This window comes from Mustela nigripes, chromosome 15 (assembly GCF_022355385.1).
Source record: "Mustela nigripes isolate SB6536 chromosome 15, MUSNIG.SB6536, whole genome shotgun sequence".
Classification (NCBI taxonomy): Eukaryota; Metazoa; Chordata; class Mammalia; order Carnivora; family Mustelidae; genus Mustela; species Mustela nigripes.
The window spans coordinates 1,678,684-1,701,015 of record NC_081571.1 but is presented as its reverse complement, the minus strand read 5'-3'; the positions used below and the strand labels follow the sequence as shown (position 1 = coordinate 1,701,015).

At 44.6% G+C, this 22,332-nt stretch overlaps 1 protein-coding gene across 1 annotated transcript in view; it reads left to right on the top strand.

Moving 5' to 3' along the window:
• The window catches only part of CRYL1 (crystallin lambda 1), a 147,409-nt gene that overhangs the window by 118,164 nt on the left and 6,913 nt on the right, over nucleotides 1-22,332 (top strand). Inside the window, exons 5-6 of the mRNA XM_059377505.1 lie at nucleotides 1,832-2,026; nucleotides 21,022-21,127. Coding sequence (XP_059233488.1) covers nucleotides 1,832-2,026; nucleotides 21,022-21,127 — 301 coding nt within the window. The remainder of the gene's footprint in view (nucleotides 1-1,831; nucleotides 2,027-21,021; nucleotides 21,128-22,332) is intronic.

Below are 22,332 nucleotides of genomic sequence, written 5' to 3'. Positions count from 1 at the left end.
GTATGCTTGTTGTCTATCCTAGGGGTGTGTCTAGTGCACAATTACAAATGTGGGCCTGAAGTGGGAGGTGAGCTCTGTGTGAAATCTCAGCATTTTGGGGTGGGGAGGATGCCCTGGGTGCTGCTGAGCTCTGCCCAGAGCCAGAGAGTGGGCACAGAGGGCCAGTGGTGGCAGCCTGGGAGCATCGCCGTTTAAGGAGACTGTGGGCAGAAGGAAAGCCTGTGAGGAAGACTTGTCTGATGAAACTAGCAAGTCGCCTATACCAATGCTTTTTAACTGTTGTCTCAGTCTGTGTTTTTGCTACCCATGAGGCTTGCAACATTGGAAGACCTTAAGCCCAACATTGGAAGACCTTAAGCCCAAGTCTGACAGTAAGATAAAATTCTTGAAAATACACCTACTTTCAGTTCTTATAATTCTGATATTTAAAAAGGCCAGAGGTAGACATTTTAATGAGTTCAGTATAGACAGGAGAGAAGTGTTTCAATTAAGACACTGATTTATAACTTACTTACATGAAAACAGGTACTATCCTCTCTTGCTTTCTAAGAGGGCTGAGTGAGTGACCAGGGCAGGCTGAGAGCAGAAGGAATCTCTGAAGTAAGCTGTGTGTGGACCAGAGGCCTCTCCTCCTCTCCAGTGTCCTAGGAGAAAGAAAATTTGTCTTTTCTTTTTCTGTAGAAGTCATTTAAAATAGATGCTTCCTTTTTTTTTTTTTTTAAAGATTTAATTTATTTATTTGACAGAGGGATAGAGAGCACAAGTAGGCAGAGCAGCAGGCAGAGGGAGAGGGAGAAGCAGGTTGTCTGCTCATCAGGGAGCCCAGTGGGGGGGCTTGATCCCAGGACCCTGACCTGAGCCGAACAAAGGCAGATGCTTAACCGACTGAGCCATCCAGGGACCAATAAAATGGGTGCTTCTTGAAGTGACTATAAGGTTCTATCAATTTTTGTCCATGTATCAAGGAAAAATTATTTAAAAGGATCATTTGGGGAACAATTTATTGTAGTGCATTTGGCTTTTAATGGCAAGGCTAATCAGGTACCACTAAGCAGCATTTTCTTTGCACCAGGGATAATTCTCTTTGGGAATATTCAAGAACAGTTTCTCAAAATACTCCAAAAACAAAACAAAACAAAACAAAACAAAAAACCCCAGAACCCAAACTGTAAGTGCTGGGCTAGGAAAGCATTTCCATTAGGACCTACTCACTGTGGACCAACCCTTCCCATCTCAGGATGTCAGGGCTGCGGTAGAGTTCTGGTGCTGTGTGATTTCTAGGTGAGATTTGATTTGGGCGGGGGGCAGACGTTTGAGACTTAACATGGAGGAGTTAAGGAAATAGTTTGAGAAGGAAGCAAAAGTTTAAGAAGATGCTGCCAATGATTTTTAATACTGACAGAGTAGAATAGTAAGAACCTGTGGTGATTCTTGTGGAGAGCGTGGCCCTGGAGGCTGGCTGGGGATAGGTAGAAGTCAATAGGTCTAAACAGCAGGTCGCTGAGAAGTCCCATGGCGATTTCAGGGGTTTGGGGATTAGCCCGGAATGTGTAGGATGGTCATCAGCACCTCCAAATTTCAACCCCGTATGGTGGTATTGACTTTTCTATAAATAAAACCACAGAATTCTGTGCTCAGGTTTTTTCTTTCCCTCCTTTGTGGATTACTTTATATTTCAAGTTTCTTGACATTGGATGCTAAATCTAAAAAGGCCTTTTTAAAGACAATCTGCCCCATCTGACCATTCAAGCTAGGCAAACAGAGTCTGCCAGAACAGCACCCCAACTCCAGGGCTGTCTTTTGACCCTCTCCCCTTCTGTCTCTCTGTAAGGTAAATCCACCATATTATGTGCCATTGGTCGAGCTGGTCCCACACCCGAAGACGGCCCCCGCGACAGTGGACAGAACCTACGCCCTGATGCAGAAGATTGGACAGTCCCCAGTCAGAGTCATGAAGGAGATTGATGGCTTTGTCCTGAATCGCCTCCAGTATGCTGTCATCAGTGAGGCCTGGCGGCTCGTGGAGGTGTGTGGGCAGCTTCCAGCCTCTGGCAGCTGGGAGGGGAAGGTGGCAGCAGTGTCCTGGGGCCTCCTGGGGGGCAGGTAGTGGGTGGGAAAGTCAGAAGCCCTTGGTCCTGCTTGCTCTGTTCTGGGGACTGAGGGCAAACTCTTCTCTCAAATTCAGTCAACAGGCAAGGAAAATAAAAGGTAAGATAGCAATTCATTGTATGTTTCTGAAATTCCTCTGTTACAGTAAGTCATTTGATATTCACACCTGATGACAGACTTCTCTGTTTCCTGCCCTCTCATATCATTACCGCATAATTATCTCTGTGTGACACACGGCGTTTTCTCAGTCTCAGGTTTCCCCCCCAGTTTTATAATTTTTCAAGAGGAGGAGAAAATACATTTTGAATAAACTAGTATCCTCTAAAGAAACCCAGTTTACTGGGCTTGAGGAAGAAACAATGCATAAGCCTTAAACTTGTTAGCAATATGCTCATCTTATATATAAACAGGATATTACACACACACACACACACACACACACACACACACACACTTAACCTGTCCTTTCCTGAAAAGATTTTATACGTGACTTTAGAGATCACCTTACTGCATACATTTATATGAAGGACCTGGTGCTGGTCAGGATAGACAATGCGAGCAGCCACCAGATTTCAGTGAAGAGGCCAGGGGTCTCAGGCTCAGACCATCTGGTTTCTGTCCACTCTCTTGCTTCCCCAAGCGATGCTTCCCCAGCTTCTGCATGGGTAAGCAACACTGTCTGCCCACTCTCCTGTTGCAGAAACATGGTAGTGTGAGTGAGTGTCTGTCCGGGTACATAAGGCAGAGGGGACTGGAGCTCAGGCTGAATTGTCTGCTCCTGGAATAGGCCCACACCTTGGTTTACCTCCTGTGGGAGCCTGCGAATCCCAGCCTGAGACAGGAACGAGGAGGCTGACCTGCTACATCACATGATGTATGTGTTGTTCCTGCATCCTGTTTCTGGTGTTCCGTCCTGTCCTTGTTAGACGCATCATCTGCTCTGACTGCTGTGTGCATTTGCCACATAAAGCTACAATTCTGTGTCCTCACTGTTTAAATCCACTTAGGGCTCCTGTGTCATCAAGGCAGAGTCCTGGGATTTTCATTAAGTTTGTAGTATTAATTTTCTCAAATTGTGGAATGTTTTTATTTATTTTTATTTTTATTTTTTAAAGATTTTATTTATTTATTTGACAGACAGAGATCACAAGTAGGCAGAGAGGCAGGCAGAGAGAGAGGAGGAGAGGAAGCAGGCTCCCTGTAGAGCAGAGAGCCCGATGCGGGGCTCGATCCCAGGACCCTGGGATCATGACCTGAGCCGAAGGCAGCGGCTTTAACCCACTGAGCCACCCAGGCGCCCCACAAATTGTGGAATGTTTTTGAGTGTCAGTCAATAGTAGAATATTTTAAAGACACACTGAGCTGAAAGCACCCTGTGGAACTGTATTTAAAATATTTCCACTTGTCTAGAATAGGGGAACACTTTAACAGACCACAAGAAAAGCTCAATATGACAGTTAAACACTGCGAGAGCTTTTAAAGCAGTTTTTACTTTTGTTGGTAAGGTAGCTTGTGCCCTAAAAAGATAAGAGCCCTGAGGTAAATCTTGCTTTCTCCAATCAGAATGATACGAGCCAACTCAACGGAAAAACTCGGAGGCTCTGGTATAATGGAGTTAGGTGGGAGTCCTACATAAGAATTCTGTGTTGACCACAAAGTGAAACTAGCTGTGGTTTGGGAGCTCTGGGTTTGGAAGAGCAGTGGAGGGAGAGCTAGAAGGGTTGTTGAATTTGGCTGCTTTGGCTGTTCTCACAAGAATCCTGCTTGTGTCTCTATGTTTGCTGTTGTGGGACTCGTGTGCCTGGAGTCCCTGTAAGGCACCGAGCATTAAAATCCAGCAGGACACGGTTTCTGACAAACCAAGATGAGGCTATGGAAATGAGAAGATAAAAAGTGTGAATAGAACCTCAAGAATTTTTTTGGCGTATGTCTAGAAGACAACTCGCTTAAAAAAAAAAAAAAAAAGATGATCTACAGACAATTCAGGCAGATGTAGAACCTGCAGGCCCCTCTCTCCAGGGTGGTGTGAGGCAGGAATGGAACGGCGGACATCCCTGAGCTCTGCTGAGACTAAGTGACAGGTGGAGTGTTTCAGCTGTGGGGCAGGGGCTCAGAGGGGGAACAGGTGGAGGGGATAGGGTCACCCGTATTGTGCTCCAGGTGCTTCTACCATCGATGCTCAGAGACACCTGCTCTGTTGGCCAATCAGACGTGGAAAGGCCACTAGCACACTGGCTGTGCACCTGCTCCCAAAGTAGTTGCTTCTGAGGGCAGAGATGCTGCAGGTGTGGGCTCTGAACATCCATACAGCGGGCCCTACTTTCCTTAGATCCTGGGGCTAGCAGAGCCCCAGAGAAATCTTCCCCCGCTCACCTAAGTGGCCATAGGCTCCTCCCTCTGAGTTCTCAACACTGCAGCCCAGCAGACACAAAAGACACGTTTTTCTTACCTCCCACCACTCTCCCCTTGGGACTGGTGGATCAATATTTCCGCCTATTAGATGGGTTGGTTTAAGAAGTCTTGACTTTATCTCTTGAATTTCTTGAAGGAAAACCTGTGCTGCCTGGTGTTGGTTCCCACTTAAGACATGGAAAGTTAGGCAAGGTGAGAAAACCTCTCACAAGCCTCACCTTGCTCCGTGCAAATCTGCATGCACATGCTGAGCTCCAGTGAGCACTGGGGTTGAATGACACCCTTTTGACTCACAATTTCAGAGCCAGTTGAACTTGAATTTAGATTTTAGGGTGTTCCAAGTTTACCTCAAAACATCTAGGAGCAGCTTTAGTATAAAAAGGAGCTGAATTGGGGATGTTTTACAGTAAAAATTGAAGATTTTTATACTTCTTAATTTCAAAAGATCCAAAGATATTATGGAATTTATCTTTCTAAGACCGTCTCCTTCTGGGGTGGGTCTTGTGTGTGGGCCAACACACTAAGGCTCAGCCTTGATGTAGAGAACAATGTGAGCTGAGATGAGCAGGGTTGCTCTCCTCAAGGATTCACTATGGGCGCTTCAGTCTCACTCCTTTCTTGAGCCACAGAGCACGTTGAAATTTGGCAGAACCTTTTCTCTTTGACCCAAACTAGGGTTGGTGCGTTTCCAGGTATGGGAGCTACAAGGTGACTTGGCTGCAGAGCAGTGGGAGGCTTTGGGCAGAACATGAGGCTGCATGCTGCTGTCCAGGCTTCTTGGGTGCGTGTCAGGGGGTGGATTGAGGAATCCTGTCCCACAAATCAGCTCCAAGTGTGAATTTCTAGGGGTCCTACCCATGGGTATAGGGTATGAACTATAGTGGGACAGGTAGGGGACCTGGCAGAATGATGGTTTGCGTTTCCGCTCAGCCATGGTGGTGTCTTACGCAGTTGTCAGAGGAGAAGAAGGGCACTGCTTTGCCGCTTGCTAATTTTATTGATCTGGTAGGTTACATCAGTTGACTTTCCCATGTTGATGCAGCCTTGCATCAACCTGGAATAAATACCACCAGGTGTGTAATTCTTTCTAGACCTTGCTGGAGTCAGTTTGCTTATGTTTTGTTGAGAAGTTTTTTCTAAGTTCAGAAGAAATATTGGTTTTGTAGTTTTGTGGGTTTTTTTTAACTGTCTTTATTTGATTTTGATATGAAAGTAATACTGCATTAGCCAACAAAGTAATAATGCATAGTATGAATTGGGAAGTTTTGCCTCTTTATTTTCTGGAAGAGATTATAACATTTTTGTTAATACTTCTTTAAGTGGTAGAATTCTCCAGTGAGACCACCTGGGCCTGGGAGGGCTCTTTTCCAAGAGATTTTTAATCACAGGTTCAGCTTCTTTAATGGTTAAATGAACCAACCATTTCATCTTGGTTGGGTTTGGGGGCCTGTGGTTTTAAAGAAATTGTTCCATTTCTTCTGAGTCATTGAATTCAAGAGCTTAAAGTAGTTGGCTTTATAACTTTTTATAAAGTTGGCTATATAACTTTTTAACTCATATCCTCTTAGTGTCTACAGGGTCTGTAGTGATATCCCTGGCTTCATTCCTGATGTGGGGGATTTGTGTCTGCTCTCTTTTTATTCCTGTCACTCTTGCTAGAGCTTATCAATTTTATTGATTGTTTTGAAGAAGCAACTTTTTGTTTCATTGATTTTCTTTATGGTGTTCCTGTTTTGAGTTTCATTAATCAGCTCTGGAAGGCATATTTTAATACTTGCAGCCGAGCATGGGTGAGAAATTCTAAGAAGGGTGGATCAGGGAAAGGTAAGGGAGGTTCCTGTGAAGACCTGCCCATTCCAGAAGAGGAAGGTGAGCTGCAGGCATCATTTCCTGGTCAGAAAGAGAAAGTGCTGGGAATAAGGCACACCTTGTCTTAGTGGCAGTCTAGACCATGACACACTGTCTTGCCTCTTGCCATTGACTGTGATTTTGTATGTCCACACACAGCCATGAAAGCTCGGCAAAGACAAGGGTTGTCTGGGAGCAAGATGGGCAACCGGGTATCTAATGGAACAGGGTTTCTGGGTTCTGTTGTATTGTCTCAATGATGCTCACCACATGTGTTACCTTCCAGTTTGGCTTCAGAATTGGGTTGAAGCAGCCTTTGTAGGCTTGGAAATGCCAGATGGACAAGTCTGGCTACAATCTAGTAGCTCAAGATTAGGTCACTAGGGGACAAGATCCTGTTGGCCAGAAATGTGATTTTAAATCAATATTATTTTTTTTAATTTAAAAAAATTAACATATAATGTATTATTAGCCCCGAGGGTACAGGTTTGTGAATCGCCATGTTTACACTTCACAGCACTCACCATAGCACATAACTTACCCAATGTCCATAACCCAACCACCCTCTCCCTACCCCCCTACCCCCAGCAACACTCAGTTTCCTGAGATTAAGAGTCTCTTATGGTTTGTCTCCCTCCCAATCCCATCTTGTTTCATTTATTCCTTTCCTGCCCCCCAAACCCCCCACATTGCCTCTCAACTTCCTCGTATCAGGGAGATCATATAATTGTCTTTCTCTGTAAATCAATATTCTTAAGCTAATGATCACAGTAAAGGAAGTTGTGCTGTGGTAATAAACCCTCGCCCAGACAAACAGCTGAGCTTGTACTGCCCATAAATTCTTGCCCCATCCAGGGAGGGTAGGTGGAGGTGAGCTGGAGTCAATCAGGAAGCCATCACTAGATTCTCAGCCTGTTGGAATGTGTTGGTAATGAGCTTTGGTAATTGCTTATCTCAGGTTTTAGTCATCCTTCTGAGCAATATAATTGTGAAGCTAGATTTCTTTTCTTCCTGCCCTGAGCTGCAGAAATTCAGTTCTCGGTTTCTTGTCAGGCAGATGTAGTTTATGGGATCTGGATCTAATTCCTTTTATGAAGAATTGTTTCAGTTAATAGAGTGTGTCTCAGAGATCATGTAGTAAAATTAACCGAGGAAACTTTCTATGATAAACTTGTTCGGGGGTTTCTGTTGAATATAATTATGAGACTATCACAGAGGAATGTTGAATATAATTATGAGACTACCACAGGGAGCCCCTGAGGATCGTCTCCTCATCAGTTTGTGTAGTATTTAAAAGTTTACAAAGCTCTTTCATTTATAGTTTTCATGATTTACAGATATTTGCAGATTATCCCATCTTAAAACCACGAGAGAGACGTTCTTATTTTTGCCCTTACAGATGAAGACACTGGCTCAAGAGAGTGAATGGTTTTGTCCGCATGCTTTAGTCTAGTAGGGATCCACACCTGTGCCACTTCTGGCCCTTGGTGTCTGCACTTGTGATCGGCGACACCAGTGGGTCTGTTTCTCCTTGGAAGGTGAGGAGGATTGGACAGTGTCATGTATGGAAAAGGGCTTAGGACATGCCTGGGATAAAGTGGTTTTGTAAGTGTTATGGACTGTGGTCCTGGTAACGATGCCCGTGCTTTCTGAGTCCCTAAATCCCGTGTAATTTTTTGTATGCAACAGCTGCCACCAGTGTGTTAACCCTGAGCTGAAATGTTCCCATCCTGGCTATAAACATGAGGCCAAACATGAGGCTTCTGGAAGGCAGCGGGGGGCCTCACTGGTAGCTTGTTTGACATGCAGCCCCTGAGGGCCCACCCCCAGACCTGCAGAACCAGACTCTGCATTTTAATAAGCTCTGCAGGACATTCCTAGGCTCTGTGAAGCTGGAGGAGCCCTGGCTCTCTCCCCTATGAGACCCTGATCTCAAAGATTTGATGCGTTGTATTTCATCTGTTTTAAGGTGAACTTTTTTTTTTTAAACCTTTTAACTTCTTAGTTTTATAGGCAGTATTTTTTTTTTTTGCCTTAATAGAACATTAAATACTAATTTAACTTTCAATTGATCCAGGTTTAATTTCAGTGTGATAGAGTATATTCTACTGTCCTTTTGTATTTTCTCCTTCCATGTTCTTCTGTCCCTGTATGTCCCTTGTTTCTGACCCTCCCTGTCTGACTCAGGCCTATGACAGATAAACATGCAACTCTAACCAGCTTCTGCTTAGTGGAGAGACTGTTACCTAATCACTTTATAAGCTATGATTTCCGGTTCCAGTTTTGTGACATTGAATACCTCGGGTTATCCCAAAATTTATATGAAAATCAACTTTAAAAAAGGATTTACTTCACTTCAGTTAAAACACAAACACATTAGAACAAAAGAATACTAGGTTGTAACTGCCCGGGAGATGTCAGTCATTATTCCAAATCAAAGCCGGCCTTTCTTGGGTCCTGTGGAACTGGTGGGGATGGGTGCCCAGATGGTGTCTTCCTTGTCATACCGGCCACGCACTTTGCATCAGCCACCCTTATCTAGCCTTTTGATTTCTGGAGTTGGGATGCAAATCATGGCCGGGTTTTCCTATTAGTCATGGGCCTGTGTGAACACCAGTGGGTCCCTCCGGGGTAACAGCCGGGAATAAGCAGGCTTCTCATACTTGCAAATCTTGTGTACCTGTGCAGCGTGCACTTGGGCTTGAGTTGGCCAGATGAATGAACAGCCTGCTTCCTCAGGAACTGCTACACTTAAATTAGAATGTACAGCAAGCTCTCCTATGTAATGGGAGGTGACACAAGGAACAGAAAGGGACGAATGCATATTTTAGGGGCAAAGATGACCTGAAATCATAATTTTACTACTATAACCATCTCTTATATTTCTCTCACATGTGCTGCAATCATGTGGAGGTGATTTCTTCTCTCCTTTAATAAGCCAGTGTTAGTGCAGGGCCAGTTCTCCAAGTTTACAATAATCCTCAGGAAGTTTACTTCCCACATAATCAGCATTTGGAGAAGAAACGCATATCGGACAGTAGGCTACTTTGTGGCCCCTAGTTTTCTGACAGCCTGGGGAGACCCAGCATTTCACTGACTGCTCTTTTCCATAAAACGTCCCCATGAGTAGTTACCCTGTGACTGAGGAACTATGTTCCCTGCCAATCACTCAGCCTTCTCTCTGGAAGAGAAACAGTACAAGACAGACCAGTGAGGCTGTAAAGAAGAAAATGGGGCAGAATGAAGCTAAGGCACTTGTTTCACTGGCTTCAGGATCCGGGAAGGCAACAGTAGTCTTGTGGTTTGAGAGGCTCGACAAGAAAAAGCATGTTCAAAGTAGTTGCTTACAGGCACTTGAAAGGTAGGGTTATATTAGAAGGTGTTGGAAATGCTGTGGGCTGCTCCAGGCTATGGTTAACCTGGAATGTGTCCAGGGGGAAAAAGCTGAGGCTTGATTAAGCAAAATATTACGGTTCAGACATTGGCGATGTCTGTGTACTTGGCAAGAAGAGTCACGTAGGAGTGTGGGTCATGTAAAGGGAAGCTAAAGGATTCAAGAAAGACCCAAGCTCCTGCCCTCCACACTGTACCTTCAACTGTAGGGTTTTCTACATTTTATATGTTTTAAAATTTAAACTTAACAATTTAGTGTTTTTTTTTTTTAATTAAAGAGATAATGTATAAAATGTCTGACTGAACCTACTTGTGACTGAAAAGAACCAGCCTGCAGCAGCTCTGTTCCCTGAACTCTGGGATCTGGGAATTTCTTTACCCTGCTCTGAGCCTCATGTTCTTCCGGAAGTGATGCCACCTCCATCTGCCTGTTTCTTTTTTTGAATATTTTATTTATTTATTTGACAGAGAGAGAGAGCACAAGATGGAGGAGTGGCAGAGGGAGAGGGAGACGCAGGCTCCCCACTGAGCAGGGAGCCCGATGCTGGACTTGATCCCAGGACCCTCGATCATGACCTGAGCCAAAGGCAGACAGTTAACTTTCTGAGCTACCAGGTGCCCCAATTCTCTCTACCTGTTTCATTCCTGGGCTGGGCTTCCCTTCAGGGACCAGCCTTGCTTGGGCAGGTCTCCTGGCATCATACAGGGAAGGCATGTTTCCCCTCACTTCCTGTCCACTGCCTTCCCTTGCCCTTGCCTGCCTCATGCTGTCTTTCCTTCTTTTGTGTTATCTGCTCCGCTTCAGGTGAGGCATACATGGAGTCCTCCAGCTTCTCATCTCCACTGTTCCCTATTCTGCTCTGCATTTCTTTTTTCTTTATCACCAAGGCAAAATTCACCCAGCACAACTCTTTCTTAAGATATTTTTCTGCCATTTCTACATTATTTATTGTACCTCCTGAAAATATAGCCCAGACATTGGTATGATGAGGGAAACTGTCTCCCACTCCTCCAGCACCTGAAGCACACTCACTTTTCCATCTTATTCACACACCCTGGGTCCACTGTCCCGTGCCCACCTGGCCTCTGTCTTTCTTGCCTTCCAAAGCCTGGGGTCAGCCTCTCTGTTGCAGCAAGTTCATCACCACTTGAGGACACCAAAGAGTTCTCTTGGCTCTAATTCTTCTAGCTCATTTACCCTGTGGAGGTTTCCCAGAGGCTGTCATGGACCCATCCATGACTGTCCTTTTCCTCATTGCTATCCTGTTTCTCAGGGCAAGGACTCCGCTGGCCCACCTGTAGGGAGCATAGGGCTTTTGGAGCAGGTGTGTCACCTCCTTGACCAGGACCATCTTCCCAATTAGTTGAGACCTCCTTTCACACTGGCTTTAAGCTCAGAGAGCTTCCTGTCCATGGCCTTCTGGTCAGAGATACCAAGAGAAGGCCGTGCTTTTAGTCTGTAGGGCAGCCCTGAAAGGACACTGAGTATCTTGGCATTCTAAGAAGCCCCAGAACTGTACCAGAGCCTACAGCCATGGCTCAGCAAGTGTTTTGTGTCCAGCACCGACCCTGGGAGAGAAGGAAGTTAAGTAGACGCCATTCAGAGGCAATAGTCGGCCATTTGGTTGGACAGACTCAATCCAGATAGCGCTCAAGGTGTGTTACAATACCTTGATGGACTGCTGGGATGCTGCCTGCAGGCTGGTGGCTTTTGGCACAAACAGCATCTGGCATGTTTGCCCAGCTCCTCCTGCTTCACACTGGAGCCGAGGTCTGTGTGCTGCCTGTGTACAGGCTGGCCCTGTGTTCCCGGGCTTCCACCTGACTGATGAGCAGCTAGACTCGGCTGTGGCACACACTGAAGAATTTCTCCCCACAGCCGTCCAGGGACGATGGAAGCCCCTGAGGAAATGGCAATTCTCTCTCTTCTGAAGGTCGTAGTTGCTGGCTGGGAATCATCAGTTAATTAGAGTTCCTTCTAGTCCTGAGGGTCTGTAAGAAGTGATAGGATTTACTGTTTTATGGGAGGTTACTTTCTGAGTGGCCACATTGGCCGGCAACAACACTCTGTTGAAAGGAGAGCTCCTACTGATTTAACATTTTGGAGACATCTCCAGACCCTGTTAACAGATAAACGTAAAGAAAATGTTAACCACTCAATTTTTTAAAACCTGCTTGGCATGCTTGGATTTCTTCAATTGTGTTTCAAGTAAAAACTTCAGTGCTAGTATTTGAATAACCCTTAAATAAAGCGAAATGAAAATGCTCTTACTCTAACTCCTGACTCCTTATCGTCACCGACAGGTAATTGATCCGTATAAATGATGGATTTCAGTTCCTCCAGGGTGAGTTGGAATGTTAATAGGCAGCAAGAATGGGCCCCTGAAACAGAGGAGGAAGGTAGGGAAGGGGTCCCCAGAAGAAGAGGCAGAGAAGAGAGGCTGCAAGTGAAACTGTGCAGCCTTGTCGCCTGGTCTCCTTTGCCTTCCATGAGATAGGCAGAAGTGGGCCAGCAGGACCACTCGTGACCTGGGGCCACGAGGGCTGCAAGCTCTGCTAGAATTACAAAGGAGGGGCAGGCAGAGATGGGGCCATGTTGTTCTTCTGGTTTTGGAGGGTGTGCTTATATTCCTGGTGCAAACCTCTTTGTGAAAACTTTGTCCCCTGAGAACCTCCCAGTGAAGGCTCCACTGCCCTCGTGGACTGCAGTAAACTTACATTTGCATGGAAGGGTGCATTCTTTCTGCTGTGTTTGTTTTCAGGTCAAGACTTTTCCTTTCCTCTCAGACTCAGTAATATATTGTTTTTCTCCCTGAAAGCATTGTTATACCCATGGCACAGTAAGAAAAAACATACCAGCCAGTTATTACCACCTGGGGCTAAAGAGTTCTGGAGCATCCCTTGTAGTGGGACAAAGTCTCTTCTCTCTTTCCCTTCCTGTTTTTAATTTGTTTCCATTTAAACATTTTAATTGGAAGAATATTCAAAGGGAAAAAAGACCACCTGTGTTTCCCCCACCCTAAAGCAGTCAACGGCTTTTATTTTACTATGTTCCTATCTTTTCTCTGTTAAGAACGCCTTCCCTGAGGGGCATTTGGGTGTCTCAGTCAGCTGAGCATTTGACACTTGATTTCAGTTCAGGTCTTGATCTCAGGGCCCTGGAATCGAGCTCCGAGTTCAGCTCAGCTCAGAGTCTGCTCGGTACTCTCTCTCCCCCTCCCCCAACTTGTGCCCATAAGTGCTCATGCTCTTTCAAATCAATAAATCTTTTTTTTTTTAAAGGAATACTTTTCTCAAGTTTTCATTTTTCTTAAATTTTTAAATTAACATATAATGTATTATTAGCCCCAGGGGTACAGGTCAGTGAATCGCCAGGTTTATACATTTCACAGCACTCACCATAGCACATACCCTCCCCAAAGTCCATAACCCCACCACCCTCTCCTGACTCCCCTCTACCCAGCCACCCTCAGTTTGTTTTGTGAGATTAAGAGTCACTTATGGTTTGTCTCCCTCCCAATCCCATCTTACTTCATTTATTCTTTTCCTACCCCCAAAACCCCCCACGTTGCATCTCCACTTCCTCATATCAGGGAGATCATATGATAGTTGTCTTTCTCCGATTGACCTTTTTTTGCTCCATAATATCCTCTAGTTCCATCCATGTCATCACAAATGGCAAGATTTCATTTCTTTTGATGGCTGCATATTATTTCATTGTATATATATACCACATCTTCTTGATTCATTCATCTGTTGATGGACATCTAGGTTCTTTCCATAGTTTGGCTATTGTGGACATTGCTGCTATAAACTTTCAGGTGCACGTGCCCCTTTGGATCACTACATTTGTATCTTTAGGGTAAATACCCAGTAGTATGATTGCTCTATTTCCAACTTTTTGAGGAACCTCCATGCTGTTTTCCATAGTGGTTGCTCCAGCTTGCATTCCCACCAACAGTGTAGGAGGGTTCCCCTTTCTCCCTATCCTCACCAACATCTGTCATTTCCTGACTTGTTAATTTTAGCCATTCTGACTGGTTTTTCATGTGTCTGTCGGCCATCTGGATGTCTTCTTTGCAGAAATGTCTGTTCATGTCTTCTGTCCATTTCTTGATTGGATTATCTGTTCTTTGGGTTTTGAGTTTGATAAGTTCTTTATAGAATTTGGATACTAGCTCTCTATCTGATATGTCATTTGCAAATATCTTCTCCCATTCTGTCAGTTGTCATTTGGTTTTGTTGACTGTGTCCTTTGCTGTGCAAAAGCTTTTGATCTTGATGAAGTCCCAATAGTTTATTTTTGCTCTTGCTTCCCTTGCCTTTGGCGATGTTCCTAGGAAGAAGTTGCTGTGGCTGAGGTCGAAAAGGTTGCTGCCTGTGTTCTCCTCAAGGAGTTTGATGGATTCTTTCTCACATTGAGGTCCTTCATCCATTTTGAGTCTATTTTCGTGTGTGGTGTAAGGAAATGGTTCAGTTTCATTTTTCTGCATGTGGCTGTCCAAGTTTCCCAACACCATTTGTTAAAGAGACTGTCTTTTTTTCCATTGGACATTCTTTCCCGCTTTGTCGAAGATTAGTTGACCATAGAGTTGAGGGTCTATTTCTGGGCTCTCTATTCTGTTCCATTGAGCTATGTGTCTGTTTTTGTGCCGGTACCATACTGTTCAAGTTTCCATTTTTAATGGCTTAATATTTCTTTTAGTTGATCTTTTTTTAAAAATCAATTTTTTCCCCTATTGTCAACTGTTCTAAGATACTTCCAAGTTTTCTGTCACCCTAATGCCTCCATGAACATCCTTGCCATTAGTCTCTTCTTCTGGGACTTTTCATAGCATAACTGCTGGCAGTGCGATCTCCCTGTCAGAGAGGAACAATGTCTTTGCCACCTGCCAGTTGTAGCAAAGACGCCATCAGAGGATTTGACCCATGTCTTTTGCCATCCATCGTACTCGTGGGCTCACATCCCACCACCTCCCCGGTACAGTGCATCTTGTGTTCTTCTCATCTCCTTTCCCCTGGGCGCCCTCTCAGCAGTCTCTGGACAATGGGTGTTTTATGAATCAGTGTCCTGTTGCATCAGCCATGTGGTGTTCAATCAGCTCTTCCACAAGTTAGCAAAATTTGCTTGAGTCATTCTGTAGGAATGTTTTTGCCTTGCTTCTAAGAAAACTTACAGGTTTTGGCAAGAAGCCGAGCAGCTCACAAACCTGACCACAAGCCTTTGAGTAGTAGTGGGGCTGCACTGAGCAGTCTTTTCTTTCTTTCTTATTAAAATCTTGCGTTTGCTTCACCTTCTCCCTGGAAGGTAGCGTGGGCGGGGGCAGTTGGAGCAGGTCTTTCCTCCTCTTGCTCTGGAGCCAGTTTCATGCTGCGTGGAGGAGAAGTAATACTTGTCCAAGTGTATAGAAAACAAAACTATGTAATATGTAAATGAAGGGAACTAACTCATGGTTCTAGTTTGTTTCTCATGAGAAATGCTGTGAACCATCATGATAGTTCTTAATTTATACTTCAAAATCTGTAACTCTGTTACTTTCTCTGTCATTCGCCAGGATTCCAGAGTTGGATGTTTCTAAAAAAGAGTCCCAGACCCCTCACTCATACTTGAATTATTTCTGCCTCAGTGATTATTCTCATGTAGCCTATCCCTGAAACGTCTTTGCAGGGGTGGTGGGGAGAGGGGAGCTCACTGAAGTTTAACTTTGTTCCGTCCTCACTCTAGAGATTGAGGTGGGCTCTCCCTGTAACTGCTGGTCCCTGGTCTCTGACCAGATCGATACCCAACACCAGTGGCACCTTCGTGCCCTTGTTTGTTGCATTTCATTATCTGACATTTTCCGAAGATGAAACTGTTTCTGGCTCCCGTTTCTCAGTTGAGACAGTGCACTGAAGCTCAAACAGCTCTGGCTGGGGAGGGGTGGAAGGCCTTAGTACAGATTCTGGGTAGCAAGCCTGCATTCCTGGTGGCGATGGTGGAAGTCAAGTTAGAGCAGTATTTGTACAAGAAAAACCTAAAAATTCAGGTTTAAGTGTGGTGAAAAATAGAGCAAAACCAAATAGAAGATCAAAAGCTGGGAAAGAGTAAAAGAGAAGTGGACAAGGAGGAGGGCATGAAGAAAGATGAGGGAAGTAAGTGAAAATGAGGGCATGCCAAAAATACATGAATCGAATCAGAAAATTGAAAAAGAGGATGGGAGGATCAGAAAGAAGGAAGAATAATTCTTTGTAGCTGGCAATCCATAGGGGAAATAGTCCCAGGAGATTCATCCATCAATACTGCATCTCTAAATTTGCCAGAACCCCCACCCCTTCTTCCGTGTCCTAAACACCAGATCAACGTTTTGCCTGTTGTTGGCCATTTGATGTGTCTTCTCGCCTTCTCTTCCACAAATAAAGGGCTAGATCCAAGATACCTGAAAAGGAGGACAGTGCTCTGAACTTCTGTCCACTGTGAGGGTCTTGCTGGCTGGGACAGAGTGCCCAGATATTCAGTTAAACAGCCTAGATGTGGCTTTAAAGACATTTGATAAATGTGATTAGTTAACATCTACTCAGTTGACTTTAAGTACAGGAGATTATTCTTAATACCCTGGGCAGGCTTCATCTAATCAATTGAAAGGCCTTAAGGGCAGAATGGAGATTCCTACCATCATCATTTCAGACTTGTTAATGCCCTCCATCACATAGGCCAATCTCTTGAAGTAAATCTCTTTATGTATATATAACCTACTAGCCGTCTCTATCTGGTAGGACCCCTCCTGATGCATCCCCAACCTTTAATTATACTTCAAGCTTCTATCACAGGAGTTTGAGTACTTTATGAACTGTCTTGCATTTGGCCCTTACTCATAGATGGCCGTCCTGCCTTCCCACCCCAGGATGGGCACACATTCCCAGCAGGCAAGGTACCCAGTGTGTGTGCTGGTTGCTCCTAGGAAGTCTTAGGTTTTAGGTAAGGGGACTAGGGAAAAGAAGGTTTCAATAAAGGGGATTCCTTACCACTTGGGCTGGCCTCTCCTTGCTGAATGATTTTTCAGGACATGATGCAAACCAGGGTTTGAACTAAGGGTGATCTAGTGTTTGTTGCGCTCTATGAGTTTTCGGAATCTTTTTAACCACTTGGGGCTTTTCTTAGTATGTGTGACTTGAGAATTTGGCCACAAAATGGAGGAAATACTAATAGCTGTACTGCAAATGTTAAGTGAACCAGAGACACACTGGAGTGGGTAGAGTTTCAGTCTTCAAACAAGCATGAGGTGTAGGATCTGTTTCCAGGGAATCGATGACCAGTGTGTTCAACTCAAGTGCCTGTTTCTACCTGTTATGCCTCTGTGATCACTAATTGTGATTATTACTGATAATATTAGCATGAGGGCCACAGATGTCACAGGATTGGGTGGAGTGGAGCTTAACAGCAAAATGAAGCTGTCTGAGCTGCAGAATATCTTAATCGCGAACCTTTGCCTCAGCACTGAGTGCCGCAGGGGTAAACTCAAAACCCAGACCAGAGAGCATCCTGGCTTCATTACTACTTAGGACCATTTCTTTTCTCTGCGTGGACTTCTGGGCAAAACCTCAAGCCTAGAGAATCTACTTCAGAAAATCCAAATGGGGCAGAAAGAAGGAATTAGGAAGAAAAGATACTAAAACTTTTCCTTCTTCTCACTTGTTCAGCTACTGAATAGTAACTGATAAAACAGAGTTGGTCACTTTGGAGAATATTTGGGAATTGGAGGAAAGTGTGGCTCCTCCTCCACATGGTGACAGAGGTGGAGGATCCTGCTAAGGCTTTATTTAGCCAGGGTCATTGTTAGCTTACACACTTACAGATCAAAAGTTTTGCTCTTGGGTGGCTCACTTCTGGGGTATCTTGAAGTCAGCTCTAAACATACTGAACACAATTAGAGAAGAAAGCCTTGGCAAATAGCATGGCACGCTTAGGATGCCTTCTATATTTGCATCCTTTACAATCTGAGCACCGTATGGAAACTTAAGGCTGTTTGGGGTGTTGACCTGGAACCTTAGGGAGAGCCAGGGTGAGGGCGGGTCTGCAGAGCCCCTGCCTGGCTGCCTTTCATGGCATTCCAGAGCTCACAGCGTTCAGGAATGCCATGGCAAATGCCTTTAGGCAGCCTGGAGAGATGACCAGAAGCCATCCTTGTGGCGCTGAGAGCTTGGTGAGGAGGGAAAGGAAGACAGGAATGCCTTTGAAAATTACTTTCTTGATAGCTTTGGACACTACGTAGACTTTGTATAAACCATTTTCTCCTTGTTGCTGCCCCCTCGCCACTTAAAACTTTGCTATCAGAAGCGAAGGGGGCAAAACCTGTCAGCATTTGAGTAAGCAGAATAAATTAATTTGCTCTCCTTGAGAGCAAATGAACTTATAGTAGCGATGATTTAAGAGAAGTAGGAAACCCAGTGAGACGTCATGAGAGCCTAGCAGACTAATCACACTTTGTGAGTGGGACACCATCAGGCGTTGAGAGGCTGAGGAGCTATGGGAGCTCATGTATGCAGCTGGAGGCAGTGTGTGTGGGTGCAACCACTCTGGAAAGCACTTAGCATTAACCTGTAACATTGAAGCTGTTGTGCCCTAGGACAGCACTTCTCCTCTTGCATGTGTGCTCCGGGAGCCTGGAACAAGAACATTCCCAAATATTCATGAACCGTAGGATGGATAAGTAAACTATGATTTTATACCTCAACAAGAGCAGACAGACTACAACTGTGCATAATGCAGGTGAATCTTAAATGCATAAAGTTGATTGAAAGAAGCAAGTCACAAAAGAATGTGTGAGTCCATTCTCAAGAAGATAAAAATAGGCATAAAATGAACTGTGGTTTAGGAATGTAATCATAGATGGCAAATCTTAAAAGTAGAAAAATGGTTCTTAAAAAATCTGGATGTTTGTCTCTGCGAAGGAGGAAGGAGGATACAGTTGGGAAGACAGGCATGGTGGTGTTGGTGCGTTAGGGGTGGGGTAGGCTTTGTAATTATCCTTAAACCACTTATGTATAGTTTGTACTCATCTTTGTTTATCTCATACACACAAAGATAGATGGAAGGTGGTTCTTTTTTTTTTAGTTTATTTTTTATTTTTATTTTTTTAATTAAATTTTTAAAATTTTTTATAAACATATAATGTATTTTTATCCCTAGGGGTACAGGTCTGTGAATCACCAGGTTTACACACTTCACAGCACTCACCATAACACATACCCTCCCCAATGTCCATAACCCCACCACCCTCTCCCGAACCCCCTCCCCCTCAGCAACCCTTAGTTTGTTTTGTAAGATTAAGAGTCACTTATGGTTCGTCTCCCTCCCGATCCCATCTTATTTCATTTATTCTTTTCCTACCCCCAAAACCCCCCATGTTGCATCTCTACTTCTTCATATCAGGGAGATCATGTGATAGTTGTCTTTCTCTGATTGACTTTTTTTGCTCAGCATAATACCATCTAGTTCCATCCACTTCATCACAAATGGCAAGATTTCATTTCTTTTGATGGCTGCATAGTATTCCATTGTATATATATACCACATCTTCTTGATCCATTCATCTGTTGATGGAAATCTAGTTCTTTCCATAGTTTGGCTATTGTGGACATTGCTGATATAAACTTTCGGGTGCATGTGCCCAGATGGAAGGTAGTTCTCTCGAAATTTCTCAGTCACACACCCTTTGTGGGTGGCTCTGTCTTCTTGGTTTTTTGGCTCCATCCCCTTTCTGATCCCCACTCCAACATCACCATTGGTCACCCAAACATACCCCTGGACCTGAGCACTTGTGTTTTTCCCCCAGTAGCTGATGTAGGTGATCGAGTTAGAGGGTACAAATTGCCTTCCTCTCTCAACCTCATGGGTGACTTTGAAATCTGGAAAGCAGAAATGTCACAGAGACCCCAGAGGAGGAGGAGGGACAGCAGGGGGAACTCTAGCCTCTATTTCCTGAGCATGGAGGGCTTAGCCCAGACCTCCCCTGGGCCATCTGGAGGGCAGACGGCTCTCCTTGTTGGCCATGGGGCCTGGTGAAGCCCTCTGCTGAAAGCTTTCCTCTGCCACATGGACATATTCTCAAATAGGACAACAGACAGCCCTACCAAGGAAAGGTACAGGACTGGCTCTGTAACCCAGAACAAATGTGACAGAGTGGGGTGGGTCCTTTGTCTGAGCCTGTTCATGGGTGCTGGGTAGATGCACTCCTGTGGGGAGGGCAGACCTGAGATTTCTACAGCAGAGCATTTCATCCTCTACCCCAGGACTCCAGTAATTGGGGGCCACCGAGGCTGCCAACGGAGGAGGTATCAGCCAGCGCAGCCACACTTGGTGGGCTTTTCAGAAGGCAGACTTGGCCTAGCTGTTGGGCTGTTTGTGGAAGAAGCCACTCAGAAAATATGAACTGGAGACTTTGCAGTCATTCTAGTGGTGTGACCAGTGTAGACTAGGGGGAAAATCTGAAGGCTTCCCCATCTGCCTCCTGACAGCTGAAATGCCCAAGGTGAAAATCGCCTCAGACCAAGAGGAACTGGCAGTGGAGCACCAGATCACACAAATTTGTGCTGATGCATCCCTGCTCCTTTCAAAGTGGTGCGAGATCAAGGCTGTCTAAAAAACAGGCCAAGTAACACAGCGGGCCAATTTGACCTCTAACCTGAACATACAACAACTTGCCTCTTGCTTTGCCATTCTTGTTTGTGGAAGGTTCCAGGGCCCCACCTTGCCAACACCACACAGTTCTAAGCTGCATTTCATCAAAGAATGTCATTTTTACAAACTCATTAAAAGCTGAACAAGGCTGGGCTTGCAGGCAGGCAAAGCCTGGAGAACGACTCTTTAGTTCTTTTGATGGGTCTGATCTTAGCGTCCAGATCTCAGGCAAATATATAGAAAGTCCTTCTTGGCTATATCTACCAATACCCTGCTCTAACTTCTCCCCCTTCCCTTCATCCTCTCCCCCTTCTCCAAAGCTGTGAGTGATAACACAGCTTAGAAGGTAGAGAAGGGAAGACAGGCAGGTTGATTACAGCCATAGAAAAAGTGAGTTGCTGTTTGACCATTTCACAAAATAATCTCTTTTCAGGATCTGTTTATATGCTATAGTTTTGTCATGCTAAGTCTGCTGAAAATACTATTAGAGCACTTTGGAGAGTATTTTGGGATCGTAGTCTAAAGTTAGTTTGAAAAGTGAAGGCAAAAAAATTTTCTTTCCAGAGGACTCATCTGTGTGCTGCCCCATTTTCCCCATTCAGGAAGGAATTGTTTCTCCGAGTGACCTTGACCTTGTCATGTCAGATGGCCTTGGCATGCGGTATGCGTTCATCGGACCCCTAGAAACTATGCATCTGAACGCAGAAGGTATGTTCTGCTTCCATCAGGGTGGAGTAGTGAATTCTGTGCTGTTCAGTGGTCTTATGGGTTTTGTCAACAGTACAGTTTTGCCTTTTTTTAAAATTTTCCTTAAAAACAACTGAATAGAAACAGTATCATATGAAGGGGACAGTACCAGCCCTGGGAACTCATAGATAGGGGCCATGTCCTGAGATGTCAGCGCACATGGAATCCAGGAACCTCAGGGCTCTGTAGGCAGAGAGCACTCAGGTGGGAATGAAAAGACAGACAGGTGAGGGTGTTGTCATGGAGACTTTGCCCCATGGCATCCAGCCCGGCAGAAGATAAAGTTGGGTTTTCCTGAGAAAGGTGATGCAATTGTTTACAGAGGTAAGACGAACCGATAAGGGAAGTGACCACCTCTGCCGTACATATCTTCTGCCTAAATATGAGCAGCTTCTCTGTGTGACTTGCCTGTTTTAGGTCATGGACAGCCATTCAGGGCAGGCCCATCCTTTACCCCAGAAGCCAACTTCAAAGGGCCCAGGGAGGTAGGTACAGGCCCACGGTCTAGTGACTCTAACAGAAAGCTCCGTTGAGAAAGGGGAGAAAGCCTTCAAGAATGAAATGGTCAGCCACATTTTAAGTGTTTGAAAAACAGGGACTCAAACTGAAACAAAATAAATTTTATCTTGGAACACTGAGAAAATAAAATTAAATTAAAACTAAAAAAAAAATTAAAAGCTATGAATGAAAATCTAGGAAACTATCACCTAAATGTCATTACCACTTGCTATCGCTGGTGTTGAAATTATAAGTAACTTTTATTACCTTTTTGGTTTTCTGTGTTATCATAATTTTCTACAACTATTGCCATATTATTTTAATAATTATATTATTAACATGTAAAACATATGTAGAAAGAGAAAAGGAATATTGTATTCAACTTCATGGTCCACATTTAACAAAAATGTTGAGAAACTGGAGCTTATCCAGGAGAAGGTGACCAGAGAACAGTGCGCGCGCGCGTTATGTGTGTGCAAGTGCGTGCCTCTGTCTGTCTGTGTCTTACGTGAGGGTGGAACTATATTGAAAGAGCGGCCGTGGCAGCAGACAGGTTTAGGCTCAGTACATGGCAGGAAGTTTCTAGTAACTGAAGCTGACATTGAGGGAGAGGGCTATGCTACGAGTGGGTGAATGGGCCAGGAAGGGGCTGGTTGCCCACCTGCCAG